The sequence below is a fragment of the Haliotis asinina genome, chromosome 11 (genome assembly GCF_037392515.1).
Source record: "Haliotis asinina isolate JCU_RB_2024 chromosome 11, JCU_Hal_asi_v2, whole genome shotgun sequence".
Lineage (NCBI taxonomy): Eukaryota > Metazoa > Mollusca > Gastropoda > Lepetellida > Haliotidae > Haliotis > Haliotis asinina.
In genome coordinates, this window is record NC_090290.1 from 22,560,150 (window position 1) to 22,575,098 (window position 14,949).

Here is a 14,949-nt window from a genome sequence, read left to right on the forward strand (position 1 = left end):
ATGTGCGTAATATTGTACAGTGAGGGGGGAGAACAACCAGTACAGACTTGACCAGCATGAGCATAGTCCAGTTACACTCAACGTGTGCTGTAACCAATAATAGGTTAAATGACATATTCATTTACTGAAACCAGCACTTCTTGAGATTGTGACCAGCACTGGATAGGAACTTTGTACCTGTGATGTGGATTGGCTGTAGATAATGTGCTATAATGAGTGACAAAACCCTTCCCATGATCATAAGAAATCTAGCTTAATCTCAGCCTCCTTTGAACTATTCCGACTATATGTATATGTATAATATATTATGAATCACTATCGCAAAGTGATTATATTTATAGTCAAGACCTTGTGAAGCGATAACCTGTGATTTCCAGACTATGCTGTAAGTGAGTGAGATGTGTTTTATGCCGCATTCGGCAATTACCGAATCTGATCAATAGCGTGAGCGTTGATCTATGCTATTGGGAACCGATGACGTGTCAACCAAGTCAGCGACCCTCACCACCCATCCTGCGAGTCGCCACTTACGACAGGCATAATCGGTGTTTGTGGCAAGCATGTGTTGCTGAAGACATTCTACCAGGGATCTTGACGGGCTGGGCTATGCTGTATGGGAACGTTTACAAACAAGTATATTTCACATACTTACGTAGTCATGGACTGTGAATCCGCTCACCCGAGGAACAACTATTTTCATTCAACCAACCATAAATAAAAGTATTTTTTAAAAATAATTCTAGTTAACTTACTGTTCCTATCGTTATGAATAAATTATATGAAATGCTATTATTCAAATATAATAATGTTTCTGAAATTTATCATTTTAGTAGCAAGTTTGATAGATCAGGAATTAGTTATGGGTTATTGTTATTGTCGCTTTATACATAACTTCACAAATTAATAAGTTCACATTTCGCCGCATATTTCCTCACACGGGTATCCCCTGTCGTGATATTGCTGGAATATTGCTAAAAGCGGCATAAAACCAAACTCAATCTTTCCGAAGTAAGTCATTGCGATTTCCTGAGACATACATTATCTTTTTATGAAGGGCATGATTTTTATATTGAAGACGTCAGTGTGAGTGAGTGAGACGTAAGGGATAGAGGCTTCTTTCTCATGGTTACTGGAGAACTAGATCCAGGGCCCCGTTTCACAAAGCTCTCGTAAGCCTAAGATCTCGTAACTTTTCTCACAGCATCCGTAGCTCCTGTGTTACAATATAGGAGGTACAATGGCTACGAGAAAACTTACGAGTTCTTAGGCTTACGAGAGTTTTGTGAAACGGGCCCCTGATCTACAAAGCGTTCCAAACGTTACGACATTTGTAAGCCGATGGTAAACTGTAAAGTTACCTCAAGTCGTAATGATAAGACTGTTTTGTGGATCGATGCACAGGGCCTAGATTTTCGTAGCTCTCTTAGCACTAAGATAGTCGTAAGTGCCATACATTAACAAACTTACAACTATCTTAGCGCTAAGAGAGCTTAAATCTAGGCCCAGGGTCCAGTTTCACAGCTAAAATCTCGTAACTTCTACTGTAGCATTCTTCCCTCCATGCAGCGTTACAGCAGGGGGTACAGATGCTGCGAGAAACATTACAATATCTTAGGTTTACGAGACCTTTGTGAAACGGGGCCCTGCATCCAAATAAAACCGAAGAGCACACGAGACGGTGTCTTTAAAAAAATCGAGTCGTTTTCACATGGGCTAGGACGGGTAACCCGGACGGGTAAGTAATGAGTCAGATCTAGGTACCCGTCTCAGTACCCACACGCGTTATAATGGGATTAATAGCTTAAACAGTGCATTATGCCATTCTTTCATGATTAAAAGGCTGCATTTTAAAAGATTTAGACATTATTGACATCCACCTGTTTTGAATAGAATACGTGGTTTAAATATTGAAAAAAATCTACATTTTAGCTCCCGACCTGAAAAATATATTGCCATTTTATACAAATTGGATGTCAGGAATTAACAGGTAGAAAATATGGACCCTTCCCAGCCCCAATTTTTGCCTGAGCTGATGCGGGCCTCAGACATTTACCATTGAATCCCGAAAGCACAGGTATGGAGGTGATACATAGAGAATACTACACGAGGGGTCAGTACATACGAATAATAGGTAGCAGGCGCCCTTCGTATGGTATCTGGCAGAGCAAAAACGAAAACACAGGGGGTTTTTTTGGCTAGGAAAACATGTCGGCACCCAACATACAATTCACACACAAAAAGGGGCAAATCATTAATTTCGTGTAAGTCCGATACGTTGCAAAGCTTTATATAGATAGTATTTTGGGCTTGCCCAGTGATGTGTATTCCCGCTCTTTTTTATAATGGAAGCTACGCCCCTGCAAGCGGTATACAGTGTTATGGTTCCTGGTCATCCACCGTTGGCGGCCTGTAAGCAACAGACTGACAATAAAGTCATCGATAAACCAGAATATGAAGACGATAATTATTCTGATTGTTTTTTTAAACGAAAATCGACGTTTAATTTTTTAATTACACTGTTCAAATTCTGTTTTTGTATGTGTTTAGGGAAAAAACACATATGAGAGAAATATGTACGTTCACAGACAAGTGATTGTAGAGGAAAGAAGGTTTTTCAGATGTAGATGAGAACTATCTCTCCCAAACAATAAACAAGTCGGAGTTGATTCAATCTTAAAGGACGGTGGGGCAGCGCAGCGGAACGTCCACTCGTCACGCCGAACACCCGAGGTCGATTCCCCACATGGAGACAATGTATAAAGCCCATCTCTGATGTCCTCCGCCGTGATATTGCTTGAACACATGTATTGCGATAAAAGCGGTGTAAAACTCACTCAATCTTGAACATGACTAATCATTTCGAAACAGGTCTAGGCTGCATTGTCGAAAAGGAAATGAAAAGCTCCGGGTCTCGAAAAGGAAATGGTAAGTCCCGGTCACGAGATCAAAATATGTACCCTTGGAAACGAAGTGTGTGTGTGTGTGTGTGTGCGCGCGTGTGTGCGCGCGCGCGCGCGCGCGTGCGTGTGCGTGTGTGCGTGTGTGGAGTTAGAAAAATCACACAGAACATTAAATTTGACACTCATCTTGCATCACACATCACACACCTGTTACTGTTTGTTTCTAGTTGCTTATTTTAAAATGAAAATCGTAAATATGCAAATTACATGCCAATACACCAATCACTCCCCGCCAAAAAAAACCAAAAAAAACCCCCAAAAACAAACAAAACAAGAAAAAAACACGCACACACACACACACATAAATCCAGTTCTAGGGATAGGTGATAGGGATCACTTCTAAAATGATGGGATATTCTAGTTGGCTTTACTGTCCGTCGTAGACAGTTTTTTTTTTTTGTTTTTGTTTTTTGAGAATTAACATGTATTTATGGTGATTTTACAGCTTGTTTTAGTCGCGATATGGCCAATCACTGCAGAAAATACTACGGAAATACTGCTTTAATTTTTAACTCACTCATACCGAGACGCCCATATCTGAGGCCGTCATTGTATGGTCTTACATTACATAACGTTGCGCACACATTTAGGGGCAAAATGACTTGTTGTTCCCAAAACCACTAGCATATGGCATCATATCCAGTTTGGTATTATAACCAAGGTGTTACATAGGTACAATATCCCTTCTGGAAAAAACATGGCATTATATTCACAGTGGCATGATAACCACGGGTATTACATAGGCAGGGTATCCCTTCTGTAAAAAACATGGCATTATATTCACAGTGGCATGATAACCAGGGTATTACATAGGCAGGGTATCCCTTCTGTAAAAAACATGGCATTATATTCACAGTGGCATGATAACCAGGGTATTACATAGGCAGGGTATCCCTTCTCTAAAACCATCACATTATATTCACAGTGGCATGATAACCAGGGTATTACATAGGCAGGGTATCCCTTCTGTGAAAACATGACATTATATTCACAGTGGCATGATAACCAGGGTATAACACAGGCAGGGTATCCCTTCTGTAAAAACATGACATTATATTCACAGTGGCATGATAACCAGGGTATAACACAGGCAGGGTACCCCTTCTGTAAACACATGGCAGTATATTCACAGTGGCATTATAACCAGGGTATAACACAGGCAGGGTACCCCTTCTGTAAACACATGGCAGTATATTCACAGTGGCATTATAACCAGGGTATAACACAGGCAGGGTATCCCTTCTGTAAAACCATGACATTATATTCACAGTGGCATGATAACCAGGGTATTACATAGGCAGGGTACCCCTTCTGTAAAAACATGACATTATATTCACAGTGGCATGATAACCAGGGTATTACATAGGCAGGGTACCCCTTCTGTAAACACATGGCAGTATATTCACAGTGGCATGATAACCAGGGTATAACACAGGCAGGGTACCCCTTCTGTAAACACATGGCAGTATATTCACAGTGGCATTATAACCAGGGTATAACACAGGCAGGGTACCCCTTCTGTAAAAACATGACATTATATTCACAGTGGCATTATAACCAGGGTGCACTGTACGGGGAAAGTACTGCTGTATTGAGCGATAAGAGCTACACTCAAACTGGTGGTTTTGGAGTATCCCTCACTTTTGGGAAGGATGATGATAGTAATCGGCAAGAGTTGCATGGTACCTCCGCAAGTAAAAACATTGATTACACAACAGTCTCGTTTCCTGTTGACTGGGCTCCGCCCTATTGCGCGCTGTAGTGCAATAACCAGTCCAGAAGTTTTAGACTCATTCATTTAACTGGATACATAAATATTAATCAGTATGATCTGACACATTTAAGCACTTGTATGTTGCAACACTACGTTCCTTCTAATCCTTAAAAGCACGTCGTACAGCGAGCTCTGGCAACCGGAAACTTGGAAATAGTGGAAATCTTAAAACGAGGCCTTGCCCATAGGAACGTTTGGCGGTCTGGTACAGAATTGATATTACATCAATCTCATTGTGCGTTACAGAACTACAATGAATAAGCTCAAAAGCACATAACAGGTGTAACCAGTGAGACAGATGCATTGTGAATCATTTTACGACTTCACCAAACAGGGACAGTCTTGACTGTAGTTAAGGTGATGCTGCCTACACCTCGCCATAAAATATAGCAATGCGGCGTTATTTAAGTTTAATTAAAATTCTGTTATAAATACCATTTTCTAACGAAACAAGGAAATGGAATTGCGTGTAACCAGAGTTGTTTGTGATGTCTGTTTTCACTTTCTCTCGAGAAAATTCGGATCGGCTGAAAAGTTGGTCATTGTCTGAATAGGTTTACTGACTCATGTTTCGGTATGATTTCTGAATTGACATTGGGAGGGTGCCCGGATTTGCTGCCTGGAACACTGGCTTGAGACAGTCAGGATAATGCAGAACAATACATAGTTGGGAAATTCACATTCGCCGAATAATTCTTGATGAGTTCTACTTGACATCGCTTCCGGTGAGGAGTGCCATTCATTGCTTTTAGAATGGAGCTGGTAATGGGTGAATGTCTAATTTGTAAGTGAATTTAGGCCATCCACATTAAAAAAAATCTTTCTCATCTCCAAAGTGGTGCTGATGGGGGGGGCGGAAGGGAGAAAAGAAAAAGAAACAAAAGAAAGCAGTTTGCCATCTTCTTTCCAAGCTAGTGACAAAATGACCCTACTACAGTATCCAGACTATAAAATGGTCGCTTATAATCAAGTATGTTTTTGATGACATGAATTTGAATTTAACCCCACAATCATTCCATGTAGATATGTGTATGTATTTCTTTACATTTTAATATTTTTAATTAATTTTATATCAATAGTTATTTTAGTAATACTTAAGAAAATGACTGAATAAATGTATTATTTTCACGACAAACTTTACACGTTGCATAAGAATGCTATCACATTTCGCACACCACATCCGCTCCCGATCGTACCGAATTACATGAATGCAACTTAATCGGCGACATACGTTATAGATTTGGAGTACATATGCAATGAAAATACACTGCAGGCTTAAAATTGTGATATTCAGGCATCTAGTGACAGACTTGAATTACCGATTGCAAAACGTCAACAAAACGACAAAATAAGATCTGAAAACGATCAGCTGATTCCACCGCCTGGTTTCAGGTAGCCATTTCATGATTCATTATTGCAAGACAAGCAGCCATGGTTATCCCCGGTGTCTCACAGAATCATGAAACAAATATTTCATACCACTTGATACATCACTGGTCAAGAGAAAAGATATGCTGTCCATATGAAACAGCGTAAACATCACCAGTGATGGCCAAGGCTCAACTCCTGACAAACCTGACAAATGGCCCCAATTTGCATACTTGGGACCGCCCCACAGAACGATCCACTTGAAACAAGAGGGAGACAGGTTGTCTGATAAATATCGAGAAGTTCATTTTCCCCGTGCGTTTCACGCATGAATTGTTATAGCACACTCGATTTGGGAACAGGTACAATCCCAACGAATTGAATCAACACAATATACTGAGCAAATATGTTTAGGACCATCGATCACTTTCACGAAGCAAATGTCATTTTCCTGGTTTTTTAAAACAAAATTGTTGAATATCTAAAATGCTTGTCAATGGCCCAATCATATATTTGTCTTCGTCTTAACTAAAGGTTAGCGTGGAATTTCAGTATCTTATGCCTGAAAGTGCAGTCTTATCATTCGAAGGAATAGGCGGTGTTGATTTCATGTCATGGTGAGCATGTATTGCACGTGCATAATCGCCAAGCTACTTGTGAGTGAATGAGTTTAGTTTTACGCCGCACTCAGCAATATTCCAAATATATATGTAAATAATCGAGTCTGGACCACACAATCCAGTGATCCACAACATGAGCATCGATCTGCGCAATTGGGAACCGATGTCATGCGTCAACCAAGTCAGCGAGCCTGACCACCCGATCCCGTTAGTCGCCTCTTACGACAATCAAGCTACCTGTAGCAGCCATGTGTACTGGCCCAATTCGTTGTACCGCCTCTCTTGTCACAAATGCGTTTAGTGCGCAGGATCATCTAATATGTGTCTAGCAGGAAGTGTTTAAACACATACAGCTTCCATCGCTCATGAGACATGCTCTGTTAGTTTCTAAGGTTGGATCTGGATCTGGGCTCCAAGCGGATTAGTGAAGGGATGGTGAATTAAAAAAGATCGCCAGTTTACATACTTGAGAGACGTTTCAAAATATTGTAATTTTTAAAGTCGACTTTTAAGACACATTATTCGTTTGATGGGCCTGAAATTGTTGCTGTCGGCGACATTTTGTAAAATAAAAATATTTTGTTTTGTTCCGTAGGAAGGAACAAATTGGGTCGGTTGGGAGATGAGAGACACAAGAAAAAATAAGAACAGCCTTCGTTTTACGCCGCTTTTAGCAATATTGCAGCAATTTTCCAGCAATATCACGGCGGGGGACACCAGAAATGGGCTTCACACATTGTAGCCATCTGGGGGATCGAACCCGTGCCTTCAGCATGACGCTTTAACCACTAGGCTACCCCAGCGTTATTAACATCACCTGTCGCCAGTGACCAGACGCTCCTTTCACGAAGCAACCTTTAAACTAAGGTTAACCTTCACTCCCATACTTCTCCTCGGTTTTGGTAGACAATGTAAAACCCACATTCGATCATTTACCTTATATACTCGGCATATTGCCAAGTGCCGCGTTAAACAACAAACAAACCATTGCCTATCCTGAGCGCATATGTACTAAGAATAGTTACCATGACACAGCCATATTTCCTGGAAGTAGCGATTCTTTGAGAGCAATGGTGCAGTCACTATAAATATATACATTACACCCAGGTTACCTTAATGACTAACGATTACCTTAAATAGTGCTTCCTGAGAGGAGTATCAGGCTCACAGACTTGTTTGAGACGTCATATACACCTAAAGTGTGCTTCTAATTATATATTATGTCATCTCTTGTTTTCCCAGAATAACTGCATTCGAGGTTTTTGTTTTGGTGGGACTGGTTTACCTTTCGCTCGTAAGACCTCTTCCCAGGTTTTACTTTCCGTTAGTAAGACCGCTCCCCAGGGTTTACTTTTCCTAACTTTATACGACCATCAATATTCAATTGATACATGAGTGTTTGAAATCAATTGAAAAATATCGTTTACGATTCACAACACAAATGTTTTCCAAAGCGGAACTGGAACCGAAAGTTTCAGATCCGTAGGCAGACGCTCTACCGGCGAAGGAGGTGGGGTTAAATGATCTATTAATAGTTACTCATTAAATTGATTTTACGCACGCTTCAGTTACTGTTACGTAGTTTCATTAAATAATCATCTACATTGTAATTACCCATCATTGACGGTATATATGTTAGAGAAAACACTCCTCGGTTTTGGTAGACAATGTAAAACCTCGGAGGCGTTTTTTCTCCTGTACATCGAATACATATGTTCATGCTGTTGATTCCTGGATTGTCTGGCCAAGACTCGATTATTTACCTGATATACTCGGCATATTGTCGAGTGCCGCGTTAAACAACAAAGAAACCACTGGCTATCCTGAACGCGTATGTACTAACAATAGTTACCATGACACAGTCATATTTCCTGGAAGTAGCGATTCTTGGAGAGCTGTCAGGACTGGTGCAGTCACTATAAATATATACACATCCCACATTGCTGTCTACGGGCATTCACTAGCTAGCACAGCAAGAGGAAGGTAGGTAATTTTTGTGTATTGCTCAGAAACCAGAACTATTTTGGATACGCCATAGTCTTCATTCCGTTAATTTGAAATACTTTCTTTCAATACATTTTAATTGAGATTACGTCATGAACGGATTGTTTTGTTTCTACCAAGAATGATGACTGATGTCTTAAATCTACCCGTGAAGGTCCCGGGGTAGAATAGGCCTTCAGCAACCCATGCTTGTCATAAAAGGCGACTATGCTTGTCGTAAGAGGCGACTAACGGGATCGGGTGGTCAGGCTCCCTGACTTGGTTGACACATGTCATCGGTTCCCAATTGCGCAGATCGATGCTCATGTTGTTGGTCACTGGATTGTCTGGTCCAGACTCGATTATTTACAGACCGCCGCCATATAGCTGTAATATTGCTGAGTGCGGCGTAAAACTAAACTCACTCACTCACTCACTCTTAAATCTAAGCATATATTATTTAGTAGGGACCACTAGTGCTGGTCTGTAAGCTGGAGACGGGACAACTGGTCATGGTAAATAGTTACAGACTCGTGCCAGTTACATTCGGACACATGAGTGAGTGAGTTTAGTTTTACGCCGCACTCAGCAATATTACAGCCATATGGCGGCGGTCTGTAAATAATCGAGTCTGGACCACACAATCCAGTGATCAACAGCATGAGCATCGATCTGCGCAATTGGGAACCGATGACATGCGTCAACCAAGTCAGCGAGCCTGACCACCCGATCCTTTTAGTCGCCTCTTACGACAAGCTGAGTCGCCTTTTATGGCAAGCATGGGTTGCTGAAGGCCTATTCTACCCCGGGACCTTCACGGGTTCGGACACATGACGTAATTTGACTTATCATGAAGCGAGTTTACGATGGATGTTTGTAAAATTTGACAAGCAAATGTGAAATTATCTCTGCTCTGCACATATAATTTCAATTCAGTTTTCCGACAACCGTTTAACTAATGACATCACATTTATCAACTTACGCATGGTTCCACAATGCACAATCCCATAGGCCGCTATGTTAAAAGAGTTCTCGGCACTGTGCATCGTGGTAAGATGATTCCTCACAAATGTGCAGAATTTGACTTGGATCTAATTACGAAAATTATGTTCACGAAAAATATTTATACTACTCTAAATTAAACTGTATGGCTATGGAAATTACGTCAAGTGTCCGAAAGAAGACCCGTGAAGGTCCAGGGTAGAACAGGCCTTCAGCAACCCATGCTTCCCACGAAAGGCGACTCAGCTTGCCGTAAGAGGTGACTAACGGGATAGGGAGGTCAGGCTCGCTGACTTGGTTGACACATGTCATCAGTTCCCAGTTGCTGTCTGTACATGTAAACTGTCATCATTATGCGCGCCTTGGGTTTCATTCAAACTTAGCCACAGAGTTAAATACAGATTCCTTCTGTCCTTTCTTCTCAAACCGGATAGTCCAGTGGTTAAAGCGTTCACTCGTCACGCTGAAGACCCGGGTTCGATTCCCCACATGGGTACAATGTGTGAAGCCCATTTCTGGTGTCCCCCGCCGTGGTATTGCTGGAATGTTGCTCAAAGTGGCGTAACACCACACTCACTCACTCACTGTAAGGTACTGGACAGAATAAAGGTGAATATTTAACGTTATCTCAAACATCGTTACAATTTCTATTCTCAGAAGAATTGTATTCCAATTTCAGAATGTCTATGGCTCAAGCTCTGCGATCCAACCATTGAAATCTCTATCCCAAGAGGCCTTTCGTATTGTGAAATTGCAACTACGATTTATATTCCTGACAAGAAAATATTACCTTTGGCCTAAAAACTGGAAATGTAAATTATTTGCATATATGTTACCTTTTTTTTTTCATGTTTTTGTATTTTATTTCTTCTTACTAACAGGAAATATGAGTACGACAGTGTATGACCGCCAGCAGTAAGTACATCGTTGTATGATCTTCGGCATGAGTATTTATTAGGGCTGGGATGGGTAACTCGGATACCCGGGACGGGTGGGTAATGAGTTGCACCCGATACCCATCTCAGTATGGTCCTTTTACGATCATGTGACTAAAAGATTATGTAATTTTTCTGATTAAAGTTGAAAGTTTATACTTATCCTGACTTATGCCTATTATACTTGTCTATCCGAACATAGGGTTACTCTTGAATCCCTTGAAGTTCCCTCCATTGAAGACGATGTAAAATCATTACTCACCCACGAGTAGCCTCCCTTGAGACCGTGTATCTTTGGCGCACAAGTGTTCCACTATGTTAGAAGGAGACAAGCATAATAAGCATGAGTCAGGATAATAAAAAATAAACAATGTAATATGCTATTCTTTCATGGTCAAAAGGTTGTGTTGTCTTCGAAGATTTAGACATTGCGTCACCTGTTTTGAAAGTTTGTTTATTTCCTAGCCAACAGAATATTTAGGTTCATCTACTTTTTTCTGTGAGTAATAAGAAAAAAAAGAGAAACAAGAGATGCTTCAAAGCAGATTTAATTTAAATTGGTCAGTCTGTGACGGCGGTTACGTGTTGCTTACTTGTTTATTATTTCTACACTAAAATCCATTAGTCCTCATCTTCCTGGAGGAGCACTTTTTATGAATGGGCACTTTCTTCATTGCCATAGATGCGACATTTCGGTGTAGACCCTAACACCGTTATCAAGCAAATGATATACACCGAAACGTTGCATCTGTTGCAATAAAGAAGTTGTCCATCCATAAAAACATATTCCTCCTCGTCATACCAACTTCTAAAGGCCACGTAAAGGTTATCTTTCAGGGGTGCTCAGAATTCCTCATGCAACAGTGGACCTCCAATTACCGTCACCATGGAGGTGGAGAACAGCATCAGACCGCCGATGTTCAAGGCTTCTGTTGAGCTAGAGATGCCCCAGAGAGAACTCATCTACTTCCTCCAAGCGGCAGTAGCCAAGGACCAGCATTTCCAGTAAGATAATTGCCTCATCTTCAATGCAGTTTTCCCAGTGACTCATTCTCAATCCTGTTGTCCCAATGTCTGACTCATCCTCAATCCGGCAGTCCCAATGTCTGACTGATCCTTAATCCTGTTGTCCCAATGTCTGACTCAGCAGTCTGTCACACATTCTTATGACACATGGCTCTTATTCTGTAGAAAGTACCACTTTTCTGCTCAACATGTACGTTTCTGTAACTCAGTTTTCCTCTCACTACACATTCCATCACGTAACACATCTCCAGATATCTGTCTGAGGAACCTTTTCTGTTGCAAGAATTTCAGACAATACCTCCTTTGATAGTCATCACACAGACAACACCTACTTGTGTCAGATAACAACATCATCAGAGAACACCTACTTGTGTCAGGCAACACCTACATGTGTCAGACATCTTACTTGTGTTAGACAACATGTACTTGTGCCAGACAAAACCTTCTGCTGCACAACACCTCCCTCAGACAGACACCATCTGCTTGTGTCAGACACCACCTACTTGAGTCAGACACCACCTCTGTCAGAGACACCTTCTGTAAAAAAAGACAGACCACTTTAAAGATGAAAGTAAACAATAACAAATATTCAATTTAAAAATAACAGTAATCCCCTGGACACTGAAAGTGAATGCTTAATTCTTCACAAACATGGTTGTGTTTCACTTACATTTTTGGTCAAAAACTGATTGAAAGGAGTTATAATGTTAATTTAAAATACAGAAGTTGAATAACCAAGTTTGGTTACACAACACCAAATATCAAAACTATCTTATAAAGATCCATATTTAGAATGTGTGTAATAAACACGTTTTTTCCCAGCCGCTCCACAAAACATTTGTCGATGAAATGTGTGCCACTGAGCTATCACTCTTCTTGTAATTATACAGCTTCACGGCCGAGTATTATGCGACAAAAGAAGTCACAGGATATATGATCCTAAGCTTAAACAAGCTGGCTGGGAACACAGAGGACAAGACTTACTGGCAGATCCTGGATAAAGGGGACCCTATACCAGTAGGTACGTACTAGTCAAGAGAGCGACCCAGCACGCAGCTTTCAGCAATACTACAGCAATAACAGCAAGGACACAAGGAATCGGCTTCGTACATTGCACCCATGTGGGGAATCGAACTCGCGTCTTTGACATGTCCAGTGAACACTTCAACCAGTAGGTACCCCACCGCCCCATGCTGGTGTAAAAGGGTGAGTGAGTGAGTTTAGTTTTATGTCACACTCCACAATGTTCCAGTTATAAGGCGGCGGTCTGTAAATGATCGAGTCTGGACCAGACAATCCAGCGTTCAACAGCATGAGCATCGATCTGTGCAACTGGGAACCAATACCATGTGTCAACCAAGTTAGTGAGCATGACAAGCCGATCCAATTAGTTGCCTGTTATAACAAGTATAGTCACCTTTTATGGAAAGTATGGATTGCTGAGGGCCTATTCTACCCCAGACCTTCACAGGTCCTGGTGTAAATGAGAGTACGTAACTTGTTTGCGTAACATTTTAATAGAAGTAGGGCTTCACATAATGCATCCGAGTGGGGCCCAGGATGATGAGCAAACGCTTTAACAACCGGGGCCTAGATTTTCGTGACTCTTTTATCGCTAAGATAGTAAATGCCATACTTTAAAATTAACAAACGTCTATCTTAGAAGAGAGCTCTGAAAATCTACACCAAGGCTACCAAACAGCCCCAGTGGGATTGACCCGCATATACTTACATTGTGTTTCCACATTGCAGGTGTCAGTTCGTATGTACCAAAGAACGGTTCTGTGATTTCCTTCAAGTTCACCTCCTACGGTACCGACGACTGTACAAAAAGTTAGACAAGGGAAAAGGGTCGAGATCGTCGAAGACACGAGACATGAAATACTAGCCGAGCCGTGTCTCAGTGTACACGTACCCAAACCTCTACTTAACCATGTACAGTGGAACCACACTTATCTGAACGCCAGATATCCGTAAAGCTTGCCTGTGATAATACAAAATACATGACACAAAATGCTTAATTTATCCAGAAATTTGGTTTTCAGATGGCAGATAAAAATATTATTTTGTTTCTTTGTTGCTTCACGCTGAAATCAACACTATTCCAGCTATATGGTGGTGGGCTGTAATATTCGAATATGGACCACACACTCCAGTGATCGACATCTTGAGCATCGTTCTACACAACTGGAATATGATAACACATGTCAACCAAGTCAGCAAGCCTTGTGTCTTATATTACAAGCAAATGGTTAATGAAGACCAGGGCCCCGTTTCACAAAACTCTCGTAAGCCTAAGATCTCGTACGTTTTCTCGTAGCCATTGTGCCTCCTATATTGAAACGCAGGAGCTACGGATGCTACGAGAAAAGTTACGAGATCTTAGGCTTACGAGAGTTTTGTGAAACGCGGCCCAGTTGTAACCGGCATCTTCACTGGTAAATAGTTTCAAATACCAGACAGCATCATAATGTGGTCTATCTGGACATTGTCAGTTTTTTTTGTAACCAAAACAAAACTTTAAAAGACTGTCAAGGTAGTCAGAAACTGTTCAAGGCAAGGGAGTTAACCATGACACCCTTGCTAAAGTAGTAACTTTTTCAGCTATTTTCTGCAAATGCTGTCACTTGACTTTTATGATCAGCTATCTCTCTTATGCATGCTTTACCCTTTGAATGCAATCTAATTGAAAAGTAGTAATGTTTTAGTGTTTAGCATTTTTGAGTGTGAAATAAAATGTGATGTTACAAAACTCTTTTTGACTGCTCATTTTGAGGACATCGATATTAAGTGAGTGAGGGCGATTAGTTTTATGCCATACCCAGCAATATTCCAGCAACATTGCGGAGGTCTGTAAATTAAGTGAATCTGGACCAGGCAATCCAGTGATGAGCATGAGCACTGACCTCTCATTAAATGCTTCGTCTGGTATAACATACTTTTCATGCTGGTAATGCTTGTAGTCATCAATACAGATATTGTCACACTGAAAACAAATACAGTGTACAATAAACAGTTTAGTATTACACCCCTGCTGACAACATTCCAGCAATATCAGGCGGCAGACACTAGAAATGAACTTCAGTCATTTATATTGAAGGAAATGGAACCCAGGACCCCGTTTCACCAAACTCTTGTAAGCCTAAGATCTCATAACTTTTCTTGTAGCATTTGCACTTCCTATGTTACATAATACCAGGCACAAATGCTACCAGAAAAGTTACAGGATCTTAGGCTTACGAATGTTTTGATAAACGGGCCCCAGGTCTTCAGCTTGACAA

The 14,949-nt window shown here is 41.0% G+C and overlaps 1 protein-coding gene across 1 annotated transcript; it reads left to right on the top strand.

Annotated features, from left to right (window-relative positions):
- The first annotated feature begins 8,604 nt into the window (after positions 1-8,604).
- Positions 8,605-14,420, top strand: LOC137255760 (cobalamin binding intrinsic factor-like). Its single transcript, XM_067793279.1, has 5 exons — positions 8,605-8,705; positions 10,589-10,622; positions 11,480-11,647; positions 12,559-12,689; positions 13,421-14,420. Exons 2-5 carry the CDS (start codon positions 10,594-10,596, stop codon positions 13,504-13,506), a joined length of 414 nt encoding a protein of 137 aa, XP_067649380.1. The 5' UTR covers positions 8,605-8,705; positions 10,589-10,593; the 3' UTR covers positions 13,507-14,420.
- The last annotated feature ends 529 nt before the right edge of the window (positions 14,421-14,949 follow it).

Excerpts from the sequence above, each read along its gene's own strand:
- LOC137255760 (XM_067793279.1), top strand. The coding sequence starts at position 10,594 with ATGAGTACGACAGTGTATGACCGCCAGCA. Across the intron at positions 10,623-11,479 it reads ACAGTGTATGACCGCCAGCA|GGGTGCTCAGAATTCCTCAT; the intron begins GTAAGTACATCG and ends GTTATCTTTCAG. Across the intron at positions 12,690-13,420 it reads AGGGGACCCTATACCAGTAG|GTGTCAGTTCGTATGTACCA; the intron begins GTACGTACTAGT and ends TCCACATTGCAG.